This window comes from Diorhabda sublineata, chromosome 1 (assembly GCF_026230105.1).
Source record: "Diorhabda sublineata isolate icDioSubl1.1 chromosome 1, icDioSubl1.1, whole genome shotgun sequence".
Taxonomy (NCBI): Eukaryota; Metazoa; Arthropoda; class Insecta; order Coleoptera; family Chrysomelidae; genus Diorhabda; species Diorhabda sublineata.
This window is the reverse complement of record NC_079474.1, coordinates 42,749,513-42,768,974: the sequence shown is the minus strand read 5'-3', so window position 1 is coordinate 42,768,974 and position 19,462 is coordinate 42,749,513. Positions and strand designations below refer to the sequence as shown.

The 19,462-nt window shown below is 30.2% G+C and overlaps 3 protein-coding genes across 4 annotated transcripts in view; 1 reads left to right on the top strand and 2 right to left on the bottom strand.

Annotated features, from left to right (window-relative positions):
• Positions 1-141: 141 nt before the first annotated feature.
• On the bottom strand, positions 142-5,885 carry LOC130443846 (T-cell activation inhibitor, mitochondrial-like). The gene is made up of 10 exons (XM_056778712.1): positions 5,647-5,885; positions 5,463-5,592; positions 5,290-5,407; positions 4,653-4,983; positions 4,438-4,595; positions 2,654-2,748; positions 2,498-2,598; positions 2,227-2,370; positions 1,971-2,102; positions 142-467 (listed from the first exon to the last, which is right to left on the bottom strand). The coding sequence occupies exons 1-10, from the start codon at positions 5,721-5,723 to the stop codon at positions 233-235; spliced, it is 1,521 nt and encodes a 506-aa protein (XP_056634690.1). The 5' UTR covers positions 5,724-5,885; the 3' UTR covers positions 142-232.
• Positions 5,886-5,930: 45 nt separating this feature from the next.
• On the top strand, positions 5,931-12,293 carry LOC130443835 (ATPase family AAA domain-containing protein 3A homolog). The gene is made up of 9 exons (XM_056778701.1): positions 5,931-6,245; positions 6,403-6,616; positions 6,676-6,936; positions 8,466-8,623; positions 8,686-8,936; positions 9,243-9,366; positions 9,427-9,718; positions 10,282-10,480; positions 10,551-12,293. The coding sequence occupies exons 1-9, from the start codon at positions 6,029-6,031 to the stop codon at positions 10,791-10,793; spliced, it is 1,959 nt and encodes a 652-aa protein (XP_056634679.1). The 5' UTR covers positions 5,931-6,028; the 3' UTR covers positions 10,794-12,293.
• A 1,879-nt stretch (positions 12,294-14,172) lies between these two features.
• LOC130443821 (extracellular sulfatase SULF-1 homolog) overlaps positions 14,173-19,462 on the bottom strand; it is a 72,323-nt gene continuing 67,033 nt past the window's right edge. For both annotated transcript variants that reach the window (XM_056778683.1, XM_056778691.1), the window contains exons 9-14: positions 19,160-19,431; positions 18,417-18,623; positions 17,270-17,911; positions 16,602-16,983; positions 15,204-15,416; positions 14,173-14,635 (exon numbers count right to left, since the gene is read on the bottom strand). In XM_056778683.1, the coding sequence (XP_056634661.1) occupies positions 14,511-14,635; positions 15,204-15,416; positions 16,602-16,983; positions 17,270-17,911; positions 18,417-18,623; positions 19,160-19,431 (1,841 nt within the window). In that variant the 3' untranslated portion in view covers positions 14,173-14,510. The remainder of the gene's footprint in view (positions 14,636-15,203; positions 15,417-16,601; positions 16,984-17,269; positions 17,912-18,416; positions 18,624-19,159; positions 19,432-19,462) is intronic.

Genomic DNA, 19,462 nt, shown 5'->3' with positions numbered 1-19,462 from the left:
CCATTTTCTTCATTCTTCAGTAAGCAAGTGGTTACTTTTCCTATTTTCTTCCTCTGCTGTGGATTATATTTACCATTTTTTTATTGATTCAGCTTAAATTGTAATTATTTCCAAGTGTTTATTTAAATGAAAAGAACTAAATTGGAATAAAAAGAAAATTTTATTCACTATAACACAGGAAACTATTGGAAGTTTTTTAAACCTATTAATTCACTTGTTGAATAAAATATATTCATAAAACGAAATTCCAAGGTATACTCAGTAATCCGTCAGAAAGTACTGAATAATAGCTTGATATATTTAAACGCAGATCTTTAGTATAAGGTTGAATTTCATGTTTATGTCTCAATAATTGTTCACAACATTTTATCATCAAATCCGGTGTAATATTGTCTTCCTTGGTTAAAACGGCAAGGTCTAACTCTTCGATGCATTTTTTATTCAATGCTCGTTCAAGGTATTTGTTACTGAAAAATAATCATATATAAGTGTACTCCAATACAAGGTTATGGACATAGAATCGACAAGCGATAGTTGTATAACTTTTTTAAAAGTAAGTTACCAGACGATGAATACATAAATATTCGAAAGCTCTGAAATATATTAGAATTAGTACACTTTGGTGTTTAATTTTGCCACATTCCCACTACGAAAATGCTCATAATCTTCTGCGTTCTAATTCAATATTTCGAAAATGTTTTCTGCCGTTCTTTAAAGGAGACAACAAATACTTTCCTGGCTAATGTCTCGACCAATATTCAATTACATCTCCTCTGAAGAGAATGATGTCGATAATAACATCCTCAATAGCTCGCAATTGCAAGGAGGGAAAAAACTCTCGTTCGGACTTAAGATGCGAGCCATTGGAGATATTAATATCAACAACAAGGTGGATTGACATCACGCTCTTCAGAGGAGATATAATTTAATATTCGTCGAAGCATTAGCCAGGAAAGTAGTTATTTTCTCCTTTGAAGAACGGCAGAATACATTTTCGAAATATTCAGAGTTCAATAGTAGGAATCATTTCTATCAAGCTTCGATTTGAATATTGTCTAATAAAGTATGAAACTAATTTTTTTTTTAAAAGTACATTTATCACACCGCAATGTTTAACTAATTGATTCCCAGACGATGAATACATAGGTATTCGAAAGCTCGGAATATATTAATGTTAGTACACTTTCACATTTTTAATAAAATTTTGACTAACGAACATTAAAAAATATTATGATTAAAACGTGTTTTTTATATACTCATATGTAATATGGAAACACTTCTTACAGAAGTCATAAAATTTCTTCTAGTTCTATAGACATAAAACATGAAAGTAATAATTTATTACATAAAAAGATAAACAATTTAGTCTCTTAGTTGTTACGTCTGATTACTCTATATACAGGGTGTTTGGCGCATGGATAAATAGGATTTTTTGAAGGATTAAATGGCTTGTGCACTAGTTTTCCTCGAAAGACCTCATGTCCTTAGTGTACTTTATATTCCTACTGAAGTTTTTCGAAAATCACTGGAAATCTTGCATTTTCGTTTGGCGTTGTAATACTACAAATAATAATAAAAATAACAAAATAAATTTTAGGAGAGCTTAGGAGACTTTTTGATTTGAATTTATACGACTTTGTAAGCTTTTTTATATGACTAGAATGAAGCAATAATTTATTTAGCATAAGAATACATCGCAGAATACAAACACAAATTATTTAGTCGTACTACAATCCCAAATCAAAACACCTGAAAGAAACAGGGTCTATCAATGCATGAGCGCCCCAACCTCTCAAAAAATCCAATTGGTCCATGCACCAAACTCCCTGTATAAAAGGAATGTATGAATGAAAGAGATTACACCATGTGAATAACACGATTGTAACAAATATAAATAAATCTTATAATGAAACAGAAATGAAATGTTTCCATAAAATGCCCAATTAGTCTATTACAGAAATATAAATTACCTTTTGTATATCGTCATTTTCTTGGAGGCATGATCTAAATTATTTGTGATAAAATTGACTAAATAAGATCCAGGAATTGTGGACGGTACTATGAATTGTCCTGTAGGTGATACCATAACAGGACCAGCTTCACTAAAACAAGATCAATGTTTCTGTAAAGCAACTTGAATCAATAGCAATTAACGATGGAGAGTGAAGAAAACTTTGTTTAAAACGTAAGGCTGTACACACCTAGAAAATAGATTTAAGGACTTACGTTTCTACTACTATTTCGAATTCTTCTAAAGAGCTTGGCCATTCTTCTGGTAGATGTCTTTTTCCAATATAATCACTGAGAGACGTTGTTATTTGTTTGAGGTTGTTCTCATACTGACCAGCTACAATTTTAGGCATGAATTTCCTTGAAAAATACATTTTTTCATTAATACTTTCAAATTTAAAAAATTTTTTGGAAGAAACTATTTTAATTCAAACTAAACAAACAGAAACTATATTATCAAAAGTTATTATTATTTAATCTTATGTACCTTCTACCTATTTTAATATTTCTTAAAACGTGTGATAAAGATTTTTCAAAAGCCGGAATCCTCATCAAGGCAGCATCATACTGATCTACGTTTTTAAGAAACTGAAATATGAACATTATGAATATAGTAATTATTTGATCATTTCAACATATTTACATCTAACCAGTTATGACGAACTTCTCCATTGTAAAGCATAATATGGCCATCGAGACTAACCCCAGTAAAAAATGAAGAAAACACTAAAACTCTACCTACAAAAAAATATTTCAATTAACATGTGAGAATACAATTCCACGTTTGAGCTACAGAAATTGAAGTTTCATAACAAAATTATCTGTTGACATTTTTTAGTAATATATATTCAAGAATTAAGACATTTAGATAGGTTAAATTGGACAAATTTCATGTCACAGCTTCAAAAAGTCTAAAATAGTGGACTTGATTCAAATGTATTTGGAAGAATGTTATGATGATAATGAACCAACTCCAAGTGTTGCTAATAAACTTTATTTTAACATCTGCTTAGAGATTAAATTGGAATTATTATAAGAAATGACCATTTCTTAGATGAAATCAAAAGTTAATTGACAAAAACAAATCAATATCAGTATCCGTTCCTTTAGTTGCTTCGTTGTTCTGGCGACGAGTTGTCTGATTCCCTGCAAAGTTTCTGAAGTATCCATGATAAATAGGGGGTATGTAAGGGAGAAGGGACAACATATCCTCCCCTTTTCTTGGAAGTCATTTATCTTCTCGTTGAGAAAAAACTGACTCTTCTGTGAAGTCAACAAGATTTGCACTTCCATGGGTCTTCCTGACCTTAATTTTTTACTAGTTTTATTCGAGATTCCCATTTTCAGAATCCCTAAAGGATTCATTTATTTTTTTTAAGGGTGCTTCTTTCTCAAACCTCAACCACCATATCTTAAGCCAAATAATTTTTCTACCTTCAGTGTCCTTTTTCCTGTTTGTGAATTAATCTTTGAGGGATTTTGTCTGAGTCTTTTTCACTTTTGCAGTTTTAATAATGTACTAGTCACCATGCATAATGGTGATCCCATGTTTCTTGCTTACTCTCTTTATTTATACCGAATTCAGAATCCTTGGGAAGAAATGAGAGGCCTGGTACCATAAATTTCATATAAACTATTTCCACATTCAACAGAAGGTTATGAACTAGTTTTTATATTTGTGTTTTGCCCAGTACATGAATTACAAAACAGAACATGTTTGAATGTCCTGGTATGTGTTCATACAAATGTTTCCTCTAAGGCATGAAACTTGATCTTCAAAACCGCTTTCACAAGTAGTCTCATCCTAGAAGTACATATAGGCAGTATTTTATTAAAACAGTTAATACCAAAGTTGTGGACATAAAGATTTCTCTTATAGTAGGCTATTTAAATTGTGAGTTTGAGAAAGGAAAAGGTTTTTTGAAGATCAAATATGCAAACACACTTGCCTTGAGTACAAAAACAAGCTAAGATAAAGCAACTTGCTGCTACCCAGCAGATATTATCTCAATTAGGACTCACTTCATTTCACACTGAAATTTTACATAATTGGTGCATGTTATGGAGTTGCTCAAAGATGACAAAAGTGGACTTGATCTACATGTACTCTGAGCCTTCATGTGCCAATAGCTTCAAATTTTATATTTTTCATGCTCTCAATTTGTAATGGAGTAAGAATATTTAAATGAAATATTTTTATTTTAGTTTTCCATTTAATTAAAAAGGACAAAATTTTATTAAATTTGAATTTACAAAATAATTATCCAATCTTTTTTTTAATAATCATATTATATTCTTAAAGTTAAGCCTATGAGCTTTACAAAACTGTAAAAACACAGTCTGATTATCTTTAAAAGAAGACTTGTTACAGCTATTTACTGAATTTTCAATTTTTTGTGTACATATTAATACATGTTAAATCCTTACCCTTCAACACAGGTTTAATTGAAGGGTGATGTGTCACTAGAGACATAAAACTAAGCATACATCCCCTTCGATGTTCATTATTCCAACCACAGTCCCAGCGTATATCTTTAATTCCTATATCATAAATGATAGATTCTTGGAGTCTTCTTGCTTCTTCTCTAAAATTTGATTATTCACCCAAACATATCATTAATAGGGTAACTTGATCAATTTACCTATGAATATCTCCCTTTTGAGATCTTTTCATTGCTTCGGGAACATTTTTTCTCAAATAATTTCTCAATTTTAATAAATCTTGAGCTTCTTTTATGTTCATTTGCATTTTAATATGAGCAAATATTGGATGATTCTCATTAACTTTTGTGAAATCAATGTCATTTTGATATTTAAATTTAAAATTTGGATCATTTGGGTCACTTGAGGTTTGTTGTGGAGGTATGATACTATCAACATAATCTGTTGGAAGATTACAGCTTTTAAGAATAGTTGTCAATGCTGCACGTAAATCATTATCTTGAAAATTTATTTTCACTAGGCGAAATTTCTCTGAAAAATAAATTTATGTTCAGAAATAAGTATTAAAAACTTCTGATTAGCACATAGATATCTACGTTATAAAGTTGATAAGAATATTATTTTTAGATAGAAAAGGGCATGGATTTTATATTCTATGGATATATTTTGGTAGCCTTTTTTTATTTCACAGCGTGTATGTGATTTTAATTCTTAAAATCATCCATAAGTCCACCTTGGGCAGTTCAAATAATATTGTATTGTTTAATTTTTGACATCAACATAATACAGGTGAATTTGAATATGTTTTTACTAAAAAGCTGCCAAAGTATGAAATACCTGAGCTGTTCCCTTTATGTTTAACATAAAAATTCAAACTCACAGGTCTGCTTAATCTTGATGATTTAATATTCTCCAAAATTGAACTCAACTGTTGTAAAGACGATTCGTTTGTAGCCTAAAATATGCAAATTTAAATAAAAAAGTAAAATTTCAGATAATTTCATATTTACTCTTTCGAGTGGATACTGTCCAAATAAATCTGGATGAACAGAAAAGTAAAAGGGGCGCAAAGCAGTTGATATTTCTGTGGATGTGAAGTTACGATTAAGTTGTTTTGTGGATGGTTTCAAAGTCATAAACCTGAAAAAATATAGAAATTAAAAAATATTTAAATAAAATAAATTTTTTTCATACAAATTAGATAATCTACGCATCATTCTTTCATCGTGAAAATAATATGCGTAACAATTCTTTTTTAAATTCGTTGACATAATGTCATACAAAGTATCATTTCTGTTTTTCAGTCTTTCACACTATTAAAAAAATTTATTTATCACCAAAATTTAGAGAACATCTTAATTTATAGCTCATTTTCCTATTAATAACTTTTAAAATTAAAAAAAAGTTTTGATGTACTTCGCTGGGTGTCTAGGAATCCATTAAGTTTGGTCTTCCAATTTCTAATCTAAATTATCTACAAGAAGAAGAAGGGACACATGTCTTTGAAACATAACCTTTTATTTGTGTTGTAATTTTTACTTAATTTGAATCTTAATTTTCTCAAAATTACTTGAAAATGTCGTGGATATTTGGTTACGGTAAAAGTAAAGATCAAACTCCTGATTTATCTCAATTAGGCTTGGGAGCCCCTTCTGGAGCTGGCGGTTCCGGTGGAGATGACAAGGAACCTCCAAATTTGACTAAGGCTGAACGAAGAGCGATGGAGGCCTACAGGTTCGATTCTACTGCATTAGAACGAGCTGCTCAGGCGGCAAAGGAACTGGAGAAATCAAGTAAGAAATCATTCCGTATCAAGGTTATGTAATGATTGTTATTTACCATAAAGCTTTTTACTGAATGAAACATAGAAAGAAATTTTCAAAATTAGTACTAATTCTAAAACATCTGACTAGATTTGAATACGTGGAATTTTCGTAATAATAATTTTAGAACATGCAAAAGAAGCTTTAGAATTATCTAAATTGCAAGAAACCACTCGTCAGGTAGAACAGCAAGCCAAAATTAAGGAATATGAAGCACATATTGCTCAAATGCAAATTGAAAGTAAGAGAGCTGAAGCTGAAGAAAAAAGAAAACTCTTACAAGAAGAAACGAGACAACATCAAACTAGAGCCCAATATCAAGATCAATTGGCAAGAAAGAGGTAGGGACAAAAATATTAGCTTTCATAAAATTTGTTTTGTATTTCATTCATTGTTCTAGGTATGATGATCAGTTATTGCAGCAGCAGAGAATGAATGATGAAAACCTAAGAAGGCAAGAAGAATCTGTAGCAAAACAAGAAGCAATGAGGAAAGCTACGATTGAACACGAGATGGAGCTAAGACACAAAAACGAGATGAAGAAAGTTGAAGCAGAATTGAAAGCCAAAGCAAAGATTGATAGAGAAAATAGAGATTTAACTCTAGAACAAATCAGACTTAAAGCTGAACAAAATCGAATCACTGTTTTGGAGAGTATAAAGTAAGTCTAATTATAGTTAATAAGTTAAGAGCACTAGAACCAGACAGTGTATACCTAAAGCCTAGTTTGATCCTCAAAATTAAGAAAAATATCATTGTCTCCATCTAACTGCTTATGGGTAAATTAGAAATATGATTCCCTTCACTTATTTACTATGTTGAATGACTGACTTTCTAATTTTAATATAGATATAGGTGGTAGAATGTTACAGAATACTTAATTATAAATAGTATGTATATAATTTTGAAAAATTTGAAGTAGATTATTACTAAATTATTCAATTAATTAATTGGAAAGGAATTAATTATGAAATTAGTTAAACAATTTTTAGGTGTCATATTGTGAGGTTCTTCTTGTTGTAAATACTTTTACTGTTCCCCATATTTTTTCTTGCCCTCTATAGTTTATGCTTTCTTCTCCTCAATCTTCCTTATTTGGTCTATTCACTTTTTCTTAGTCTACCTCTTCTGATTCCATCAGTTTTGTTGTAATTCTTTCTATTACTAATTCAAATATTTCCTTTTTATTTTTCTTGATTCTTGTCTTTGTTATTTGTCTTAAATCTTATCACTTGAACTCTCTTATATTATCCTTTTCTTTATTAACCCATTAATGCCCAGAACTATAAAAATGTTTCAAAAAAATTTTGTGATTGTTAATTTATGATTTTGAGGGTGGGTTGTTAATAACCTCTTGGGTACTTACAGAATTGAAGTAAACAAGACATATTTGGTCGATGTCAGGTAAATTGTGATATTTCTGTGAATTCTGATAAGATTTTGTTACTGTATAAATACTGTTAAATACAGACTTTTGAATTTGAAATTAAGAGTATATACTTGATATTTTTAGTTTTCTGTGACTTTAGGGTTATAACGATCTAACCATGAGACTAGAAATCAAACTAACTTTTTTTTTAAAATAAGGGGTGTGTTGACTTAGGGTACACATATTTTTGATTTTGTATTAGTGGTTGACTATAGATACAATAAAGAATATATTATGTCACAAAATAGACTAAAACACATGATGATTCCTATATTACTGATGAGTATGTTCCAGAAGTTAAAATTGTGAATAAGGAAGATATTAAGCAAAGTGATTTTGTGTTAGTATCTTTTTTGGGTGGAAAAGGAAACTTACAAGTTTACAGATATGTCTGTATCGTCCAAGAAAAAGTAAATGTTGTGATTTATGTCATAGTACTTAACTGTATAGACACTGCCAAAAAAATCTTTGTTGCAAATGAAAAAGATGTGTCATTTATCAGATCAAATTGTTTACCTGGAGTAGTGGCAGCAGGTGAAAGAATTAGTTGTTTTTAAAAATCCTGTAAAGATATTTTGGAAAAATAATTTTTACTTAAGTATCTATGTAAAATCTGCATTTCTCAGATACCGATAATGATGATTTTTTATAATATTTAGTGTTTAAATAGAATTAGAATTAAATATTTTATTTATATGACCCAAAACATATTTTGAACCTTCTCATACAATTCACATGGATTAAACTAATACTTTTCTTAGGACTGCTGGTTCAGTTATAGGAACAGGAGCACAAACCCTTCTTACAGATTGGAACAAAGTCCTTACAGCTGCTGGAGGCTTATCTCTAGTTGCCCTAGGTATCTACTCTGCCAAAGGAGCTACAAGTATTACTGCTAGATACATAGAATCTAGATTAGGTAATATATTTTTACAGTGTAATACCACCAAGTTGAAAACTATAATTTTATGTATTTTTAAGGCAAGCCTTCATTGGTAAGAGAGACTTCAAGATTTTCTGTATTGGAAGGTCTAAAACATCCCATTAAGACTTTGAAGAGTTGGAAAAATACAGGGGAAGATGCTTTATCTGGTATAGTTCTGGCACCAAAATTGGAAGGTAGATTGCGAGATGTAGCTATAGCTACAAAGAACACTAAACAAAATAAAGGACTTTACAGAAATATTTTGATGCATGGACCACCTGGGACAGGAAAAACTATGTTTGCAAAGGTAATAAATATAACCTGCTGTATTCAGTAAATTGTGTGCAAAAATTTATCATTCTCATCTATAAAGCTGAAAGTATTATAACTCAATAATAATTTTGCACCTCTTTCAATATATATAATCCATTAAATGTTGTATATTAAGAGCATATTTTGAATTATCATCTGTTTTACAAGACTTAGACAAGTTTATTCTTATTTGAATTAAACTGTGCAAAATTTGACTTAAAAGCAACAAATACTGTTTTATTTGATGTTTTCTGATCAGAGTAAGTTATAATTTGTTATTGTTGAAATCAACTTATTTCAGAAACTTGCCAAACACTCTGGAATGGATTATGCTATATTAACAGGTGGAGATATCGCTCCAATGGGAAGAGATGGAGTTACAGCCATTCACAAAGTATTCGACTGGGCAAATAGCACCAGAAAAGGTTGGAAGATCATACCAACAATGTAATTGTATCTATAAATATATGCTTCCAAATTTTTAGGTCTTATACTTTTTGTCGATGAAGCTGACGCGTTTTTACGTAAACGTTCTTCCGAAAATATTTCAGAAGATCTTAGAGCTACACTTAATGCATTCTTATACCGTACAGGAGAACAGAGTGGAAAATTCATGTTAGTTTTAGCTTCAAATACGCCCGAACAGTTCGATTGGGCTGTTAACGATCGTTTAGATGAAATGGTCGAGTTTGATTTACCCGGTTTGGAGGAAAGAGAACGTCTCATTAGATTATATTTCCAGAAATTTGTTTTGGAACCAGCTACTGAAGGAATTAGGTAACTATTTTGAGTCTACACCTACTCGAATTTTGTTCTGTACAGTTTCAAAAATGCCTTTGATATCATTTTGATTTGATTATTAAATTGTTCACAGAGCCAGCTAAAAATAAAAACTCAGTAATGGTTTTAAAGCAAAATGTAACAAAATTTAATTTGTCAAATGTTTTTAATTAGTTTGGTGATCATCTGGAATTTGATGCTCATGCAATTGACTACAGAACCAGCAACAAAAATCAATTTCATATTTCTGTTTATTGATAGCTTTAGAGACAATTATGAACTCAAATTACTTTTTGTATCCTGCTAGAATTTCAATAACTGTCTCCTTCAAACTTTATTTGTGTAACGTTGGGACAACTTTTGAATTTACAGTATGGTTGACAAAAGTCTTCTTCTCTTTAGATATCCTGTCATTATTCTTTCATAATGTGTGTTCTTTTAGATAACTTTTTGTCCAAGAAATTCATTATTTATACTTTTTAATATTATAGTTTGCTATCGTATAGTTGCCATTAAGATGTTACTGCATTTCATATAAAATTTTATTCAATTTCTTACAGACGCTTGAAAGTAGATAACTTCGACTACAGTGCTTTATGTAGTAAAATGGCTCGAATGACAGAAGGTATGTCAGGTAGGGAGATAGCTAAACTTGGTGTAGCTTGGCAGGCAGCAGCGTATTCATCAGAAGACGGAGTACTAACAGAAAAAATGGTCATTGATAAAGTCAAGGATCATGCCAGACAGCACCGACAAAAGGTAACATTATTTGTTTGTACTAATACATTTTCTTTTTTATGTAAAACAATACTGTTTTTCAATTATTTAGGTTGAATGGCAATCGGAGCAAGAGAGGAGGGAATCAAAAAGTATATACCATTCTGAAAAGGAGGATTCTTACATCCCAGCTGGTCTCAAAGCTATTGAAGATACTGCAACAGTAGATCCAAATCCCATTAAAGTTAAAATAGAAAGTACAACTAAAGACGATTCAATAAAAGTAGATATCAATAAAGTAACCGCCAAAGAGGAAGATACCATTCCAACAAATACCAAACCAAATGAAAGATAGGTGTACTAAATCGTAGATTTTAATAGTAAACAACGTTAGGTTAAAGTCAAACGGTACTCTTGATTCTTTTATCGTTTACTTTGGACCTAGTCAAGGAATCGAAATTTAAGTAAGGAAATGGTTCAGCATGGATGAATTATTTGATTTTGGTGAACTGTTTAATTAATTATAAAGTCAATCTTTTTTTACAGTTAATTTTATGCATATTCAAAATTATTTTTCATAGGAAATAAGTGTCATATTTCTCTATCAAAAAAATTTAAGTACTCGACTGTACTTAACTATTTTCGTTTCTTATAACATCTTGATATTGTCACACCGACCTGTTAGTACAATCGAAAGTTTCATGAGGAATATATAGGAATATTTCTTATTCCTATTTTGCTGAAATATAAACTGCTTTCATCGGTTTTATTATTTATTAAAATACGAGCTGCATTTATTCTACACTATTTTGACTGCTCTCGAACATAATTTTTATATTTATTTTTTAATTAATGCGAAAAAATATGAATTGTGATATTTTGAATGCCACTTAGAGGAAATTTTACTATTTTCCTGCGTTCAGATGTATTTGATATTTTGTTAACTGTTGTTGAAAAAACAAGGACGTTTTTATAGAAAAAATTAAAAGTTCCATGTTAAATGTCTTTTTTTAGAACCTCGGTAAAATCTCAATTAATATTATTGTCCAATATACCTACCATTTCATTGACATGTGTGGAGACATTGGCTAAACAACTTTCTTGGATTGATATTTAAATAGCTACTTCCTAGCTATCCAATGTAACTAAAGAAGTATGTTTCAAAGTGACAAACGGTATGTTTGTCACTTGTCACAAAAGTATGTTGACAAACGGTTCCAATTTTTTTATTATCTTTGGCATATAGATTGTGATATTATATTTAAATATTTCCCTAATGAAGCATCTCAAGAAATAGATAATAGACTGAATACTCCATGTCAAATGAGTTTACCTACTGATAAAAAGAATTAAAAAACGAAATCACTTCTGACAAAGTACCAAGATTCGACCTGATAACGAACATAGTGCAACAAAAATTGTCATTGAGAGTCAATAGAGCTGTAACACGAATATTCAATGCAATAATTATAACTGGATACTATCTAAAGAATGGTAAATTTCCAAACCAGGTAAACTAAACCTGATTCACAGGGTAGTAAATAATATAAGCAGAAATCTCGAGGAAAAAAAACTGTTCCGTAATATTTTTAGATATATCACAAGCCTTTGATAAGATTTGGCATCTTGGGCTATTGTCTAAATTAGAGAAAAATCTGCCACATGACATGTTAAGTACTGAAGTCTTATTTGAAGAACACTTTTTAATTGAACACAATTGATGAATGCACTGCACCAGACAGAATTAAAAATTGTCAAAAAATATGAGATTAAAACAGTTTATATAATCTTCACAAATGGGATAGAAAATTGTACTGTAAAATTTAACAATAAAAATACAATTAAATCACACAAATACAGTTGAATACCTTGGCTTATATCTAGATCATATATTGAATTATTAATGTTATCATACAAGTTATGCTTAAACCTATCTGTACATGAGGTATCAAGTTATGGGGAACTTCTAGCATCTAGCCATTTTGGAAATATTTCGAATGATAGGGAACGTGCCATTTGTAACACATCACTCAATAAGTTGTGTGACTAACGAAGAAAAACACATTTTTTGCCAAAAATCGATTATATTCATCAATGTAATTTCCATTCCAACGCTTCTCCAATTTCTCGATACCGTGCTTGTAGAGGGATAGGATTTGTCTTTTGCATCAAAATAGACTTAATTTTCAGCAATTGCTTCTTCATTTGAGTTGTATTTCTTACAGGCGAACATTTTTTGAGATCATCGAGTAGCCAGTAGTCACTGGGGACCAAATCTGGACTATAAGGTGAATGAAGAAGCACTTTGAAGTGTAATTCGTTCAATTTAACAATCGTTGCCATCGTGCATTGTCTTGGTGGTTTTTTCTTCGACATTCTTTTTTCCTTGATTTTTGCATTCAAACAATCCTACAACTCTATGTAGTATTCGCTATTGATTGTTTTTCTTTTTTTTTTTTGATGAAAAATATGCCTTTGAACGTGGTTCACCGGCCGCAGATCACTCAGATGATGATTTTGATTCTGAAGTGAAGTGATGGATCCATGTTTCATCCATTGTCACATATCGAAGCAGAAATCTGATTTATTACGTGTAAACATGGCCAAACACTGCACTGAATCATCAACACGTTTTTTTTTTGATCGACTGTGAGTAAACACGGCATCCATTTTGAAAGAAATCAAACGTTCATGCATAATTGTAAACACACTGTCTTCTGATATCTTTACGACCTCAGCTGTCTCACTCAATTTCAATTTATGATTAGATTTAACCAATTTGGAGTTTTTTTGTTTTCTGGAGTAGCCATCTCAATTGAACGACCAAAACGTTCAGCATCATAGGTGTTTGTACGACCACGTTTAAATTAAGAAAACCAATAACAAATGGTTCTTTTCAATGCTGAGCTTGTACAGAATTATTTTCATCAAGAAGCAATGTGCCTTAGCTCTCAACTTCTCAAGTTGTGGATGAAGTCTGGACCTTCCATTAGGACTATCAGAAGGTAAAACAAGTAACAACTAAATTTCTTTTTTTTTAAAGTAAAATGACTGAGAGAGAAAATGAATATTGTCGGCACCGTAACGTAATGACGTTTTTTTCCATACCAACAGTCCATTTAGTAGTATTACATACATGGGTTCATCTATGGTTGGTACTTCATAAACGTCATATGTATTTGACAATGGCAGAGCCATCTGTGTGTCAGTTACACGGTTTATTGAGTTATGTGGTATGTTCTAAATGACGTAATGGCGCATGATCTAAGTATTCCACCAGTAAAGAAGTAGGTTCAGAAGTATAGTGAGCGTGTCAAAATGCATCTTAATGTACTTGTCAACCAACGAATAGAAGAGAATTCTTAGATGAGAAACAGACTTAAATAGATTGAATAATTATAGTGTATACAATTAGTTTTAGTGTTGATCAAAACTTTCATGTTTCTTTTAACAGACATTCTAAATATTTATTGTCCTTCGTAAGGACAGATTGTATAATAAATGAGGTTAAAAAAATATGCTCCTCTAAGGTATGTGTATGATAAGATCAATGGACATCACCATTAAAGGAAGGGCAAGTACTGATTACGTTTCCAAAAGTAGGTACAATAAGGACTTCGGATCGTTTATGTATTAAATCTACATCTGAATCCAAAATTGTTTCATAGCTATTTGTAGGTGTACAAATGATTATTGAACTGTTGTCCATGATAGTAGGTATGAAATAAATACAATTTACAAATTTGATCAGTTCATGTTAAAGATTTTTTTTACAAATTCCGAAAACTATAAATAATATTTGGTATTTTAAAATGAAATATATCATGCTCCAAAATATTTCCTAGCTTCTCGTTTTTTCTACTAAAACACCAATTCGAAGATAAATGCACAAATATTCATTAAGAATGTTTTGAAAATAAATTAATAAATACTTTAAAAGCATCAAATTTATTGCTAGTTTGGTTTTTGGAGCTATCTAGTATCACTTATATGAAAAAAAAAATACTACAGAAAAACTTGCACATAGTTGAAATATTTGACATTTATACTGTCAAAGTATTTGTAGATTTGTTCATGTCTTCCTTCTTTTCCTGTTTGGAATACCTCGAGTAGAGGTAGAGTTATTTATTCTGTCCCTTCTTTTTATATCAGACCTCACTAGTTGCAAAATACCTCTTGTTGCTTCGTTGCCATGATCTAAAAAATTGAAAAAAAATGGAATGTTAATAATAAATATAAATTATTTCTTTAATTTCTTAGACCTTCTGATATGTTTATGCTTCTAAATGTTCATGTTCTGGGTCTCTTTTGATTTAAAATTATTTTCTATATAATATGTAAAGAGGAATGAAAATTTGAGGTTTCAACTTCTTTTAGTCTTCATACATATTTTGATAAAGACCTTAGACCATCCAATAATATGTGAATTTTGAGAATAGTTTTACGATGCCAAAATACAAGTTTTTATGCGGTAATGTACTGGGTATGTCGATTTTCCGAGGTCAACTCCCTATAATGACTTGACTATACAAGTTTTTATTTTTAAGTAATAAAACACTATATTTCTGAAGTGTGTTGTCTTTGTTTGATACTAAATTTTAATAAATAATAATTTACGAACTTTCAAAATTGTGCCTAACAAATAAAACGTGTCCTCAAAAAAAGGTTGTTATGTTGGCTATACAGTTATTACAGGGAGGTCTTCAATTATTTGAACTAATTTCATGTTATCTTTGTTTCAAGAAAATCTATTTTTATGACTCACCTTCTGGGAATTTTTTCTTTTTGAAATGTTGCTGCAAATTAGAATGCATTGGTAAGCTATTAGCTCTTGGTCTATTTTTCAGATGTGAATTATTAGAGTGTGAAATTGTACAAGTTTTTCCTTTGCAAGCCATCAAATGTGTTAAAGTGTCGTGAAGATACGAAAGCTCTTCCGGTTTAAGAGAATCTGCTCTGTTTTGTAATTCAAATGGATCTAAAAAAAAATAAATGTAATTGAAATAAACTATTAATCTCGAAATTGAATCATTCAGTAAAGGAAAAAGTGTAAATGGAAAAATGTTGACCAGTTTAATCCAAAATTTGAATTTCATGTAACATGTTATGTCACAAATATTTTTAATCGGATAAATTGTTCAAAAATTCTCATATTTGTGGAGTCAACTGGTTTTTTTGATACAATCAATTTTGGTGTTAATAAAATTATAGAAAAGTGGGGTGCTCAAAGATTGGTGGGGAAATTCACTTAATAGTCAAGTTTATTATTATTTATTGCAACTTCTACTGAAGCAGATTGGCAGAATATTTCATTTTATATATAACTCAGAATTACACTATATAAAACAGCATCGACTTTGGTTGTTTGGTTGTTTTTTTCTCTAATAAAAACTAGAAAATCACTATTTTGTTGATATCAAAAATTGTCTGGCTTCAATTGCTGAGATAAAGTATGAGAGCGCTGTTTTACTAAACCAATACCGAATAAAATTTCAAATGTGTATGATTTCAACCACCACGACGAAACAGACTCGCCAATTGTCCCTGTAATTTGAATGACAATGAAGAAAATTAGTAGTAATAAATATAAAGTTGTCGTGACATTTGTCAAATAGGTATCAGATAAGTACAAACCATACTTCCAATCAATATTGCATGGAATTAATGGTTCTTCTGAGTAGAAAACTTTCACAAGTAAAGAAAATATTCTGTTATAAAAAGTTTCAAGACATAAAAGTAGTAATAATGTAACTATGTAAATTTTGAGTCATAATAATACGAAGCCATATTTTACAATTTATTAAAGAAATTATAGTTTCATAATTGTTTATGTTTTTATTATGGGTTCTGTAAAGAACGTTAGTTTTATGGGTTTTGGAGTTTCCCCGTGAAGTTTGCTCTCAATTACAGAGATATAATTTAGAAAAAACATCGAAATTCAAAGTAGAGAATGAGATTTCAGTTTTTTTGAACCTCGGTATAAAGTTTTCAAATAAATATCATTTGAATTCTATAGAATGGTTTTTATAACTATTTTTTTCGTAATTTTTGTAGAATTGTTCCAAGAATAGCTTTTCGTTAAACCTAATATGGATTTTAATTTTTTGTTTTAGGTTTGGCACTTATTAATATCGAACCTTTACTTAATATAAACATCACTAACCTATTCTCAAATTGTAGTACGTTACAAACCCAGTTGTAAATTCACAATACAAATAATTGTGCGTTGAATTGATAGTCCTAATACAAGTGTAGGTATTGTTATTTGAATTCATACAAAAACAAAAAGGTCCCTTATTCCATAAAGGAGCTGTTTTCCAATGGTCATTGTCGTGATGAAAACAGTTCATCTTCTCAAGACCACATTCTTTTTCCAATTGTTCTTTTTTTCTTTGTTTTCGAAGCTTCTTTTTAAGTCGTTCTTCCCTGATACGTCTTTTGTTTTCTTTTTCCTGATCTTCATTAGATACATAGGTATCACAATGGCAAAGATCGGGTTTCACTCTTCTTCTTGGAAGGGGGATCAAATCATCTGTTCTATGCGGCTGAAAGTAAAAAAAATATCAAAGATAATTTTAAAAAAACATATTTATCCTTGAGCATTAGTAAACGTAATTTTTCTATTAGCTAGTATGTTTGAAATGTCAAATTGAAATGAGGTTTTGTTCAGAATTGGGGAAACGGCGAAAGACAATAATCAGATTACTTATAAATCACTTAATAAGTTAAACTAATATACAAAAATCCTTTTAATCAATGTAATTTTTTTAGAAATATAGGATTATATCAACATATTATCTTTATAAATAATGTGATATGACATCCACCAACCTTTTGACTTTGTACTTTTCTCGTCCTGGTAGAAGAAACAACTAAAGGCGTTGATGTAGTTGTTGACATTTTTTGTGTAAAATTGTAAATTTTATGACCGTGTCGATGATGGTTCGTTACTAATTTGGATGAAAATGTAGCACTTTCTGTAGTGGAAGAAATATTTTCTGGATCTGTAGTCATATAATTAACATTATTCGTAGAGCTAACTTCGGTTGTAATTTTCTCTGATGACACATTTACAGGTTTTCTCCTGCGCTTCTTATTGTTAATTTTATTACCGATTGTCATTGGTCTGTACAAACCGGGATTATTAGATATTTCTATATTCAAATTATTTCTTTGGAAAGTCAAATCGTTGAAATTGTTAAGTTCCGAATTATTTGGTTTATTATGTATCTGATCTGGGGGTCTAGTATTTTTCAAATGGCGTCTGATTTCTTTCAAAGCTTCTAGCTTGTATTTTAATTCTTGAATTTCGTTTTCAACGCGATGTCGAGATCGACGCCACGTTTTTTTATCCTTATAAATAACGGTTGAACAATTAATTTTTCCTTTCTGTATAAAACATGCCGGGCCTATGGAGTTGGTGTTGAGGTTGACTTTTAAAGATGGATCACTGATAATGGTATTGTTTTCCATCTGAAAAAATATTGAATTGTTACTATACCTCAGCTTCTATGATAAGATGGTAGAGAAGTAGACATGAGTCATTAAATTGGCAACATGTATAAGTTGGAATATAGTAAGACAGGGTGAAGTTCCGAGCCAACTATTTTTAAGTAAAATATTCAAAAAGAAGTTTAAATTAGACTTGAAGTAGTTGCAAACTTTAAAAACAACAAACATTTAAAATGAGTTTCAATATTTGAGAAAACCGAAATAATTGTAATTAGAGGAACTAAGTAAATATATATATATAAACAATTTGAAAACTTGAATATGTGGGTTCAGTAACAAATGGGAAAGGAAAATTACAGTGAAAGTTTGATAAAGTCATATTAAAGTTCAGCTTCTCAAAGGGATGTGTAGTAACTAATGTAACGAATTTTTCATTCTGATTTTACACAGATGTACATTAATTTTAAAATTTATATATATTTAAAGTAATATAGTTTAATTACTATTTTTATTTTTTTTTGCTTACTTTCAAACCATGTATACGGTCTTCAACATCTACCATAGCGTTCTCTACATGTGCCAGGTTCAGCATTCTCTCCCTTTTCGACAAAATGTGGGATTCGTTACTTTCGTCATCATAATCCTCAAAAAATATTTCTTCCAATGCCGAGTCTCTTTTTGTTCTACTGTTAACATCAGATTTCCAATACTTTTCTCTTGATATATTCTGCAACTAAAAAAGGTGATCTGGTTTAGTAAAAATTATTGTTTTTTTTTTAAATTATAGTTATATTCATTCGAATTTAAAGAAAATATTGTTTTTAATTGTAATATATCTCATGTACTTTTCTATTTTTCTTTGTAGAAAAAAATGTACGTAATCTTAAAACAATAATACAAACACAAACAAAATGTATTGTAATCATCAAAATACGAGTCTTTGTCATATACTAAGTAATCACTCAACTGAATAAATTACAGTAACTACTACACGTTATCAAAATCATTTTGTATGTAAAATCAAAAACGTAGAAAAATTTAAAAAATAGTACATACCAAGTATGTACCATATTATTCATGAAACAGAATAAAAAGCCATCGATGCCATGAAACATCTTTAAGTAATCTTGCAATAATGATAAAAATTGTTCAAGCAGGTAAAAAAGAATCTTAAAACAGAACCACATACAAAGAGAAAATACATAAAAACTATATTAATGATGAAACCCTCGATGATTTTGGACAAAATGTATAATCAAGTTTACTTACTGGTAATTTTTTATACACCAGACCATTAGGAGTAAAACATGCGCATTTTCTAAACGTCTTGTTCGTTATTGGAGTATTTACATTTCTCGTTATAATTTGATTGGTCGATTTGCATTTCCTTTTCCTCCATCTACCAGCATCGTTTTCACAAAACCACTTTTGTCCTTTTTGGCACGGTAACCGCATTTCTGGTCGTAAGCATTCCACGGCTAATCTTTCGAGTTTAGACGAAAGAGGCACTGGTGGGAGCCGATTATCCAACTGCATATCACCTATAAAATTCCATATATTTGAACATATGGT

Excerpts from the sequence above, each read along its gene's own strand:
- LOC130443846 (XM_056778712.1), bottom strand. The coding sequence starts at position 5,723 with ATGTCAACGAATTTAAAAAAGAATTGTTACGCATATTATTTTCACGAT. Across the intron at positions 5,408-5,462 it reads GACAGTATCCACTCGAAAGA|GCTACAAACGAATCGTCTTT; the intron begins GTAAATATGAAA and ends TGCATATTTTAG. Across the intron at positions 4,596-4,652 it reads CAAAAGGGAGATATTCATAG|AGAAGAAGCAAGAAGACTCC; the intron begins GTAAATTGATCA and ends ATCAAATTTTAG.
- LOC130443835 (XM_056778701.1), top strand. The coding sequence starts at position 6,029 with ATGTCGTGGATATTTGGTTACGGTAAAAGTAAAGATCAAACTCCTGAT. Across the intron at positions 9,719-10,281 it reads CCAGCTACTGAAGGAATTAG|ACGCTTGAAAGTAGATAACT; the intron begins GTAACTATTTTG and ends AATTTCTTACAG. Across the intron at positions 10,481-10,550 it reads CCAGACAGCACCGACAAAAG|GTTGAATGGCAATCGGAGCA; the intron begins GTAACATTATTT and ends TCAATTATTTAG.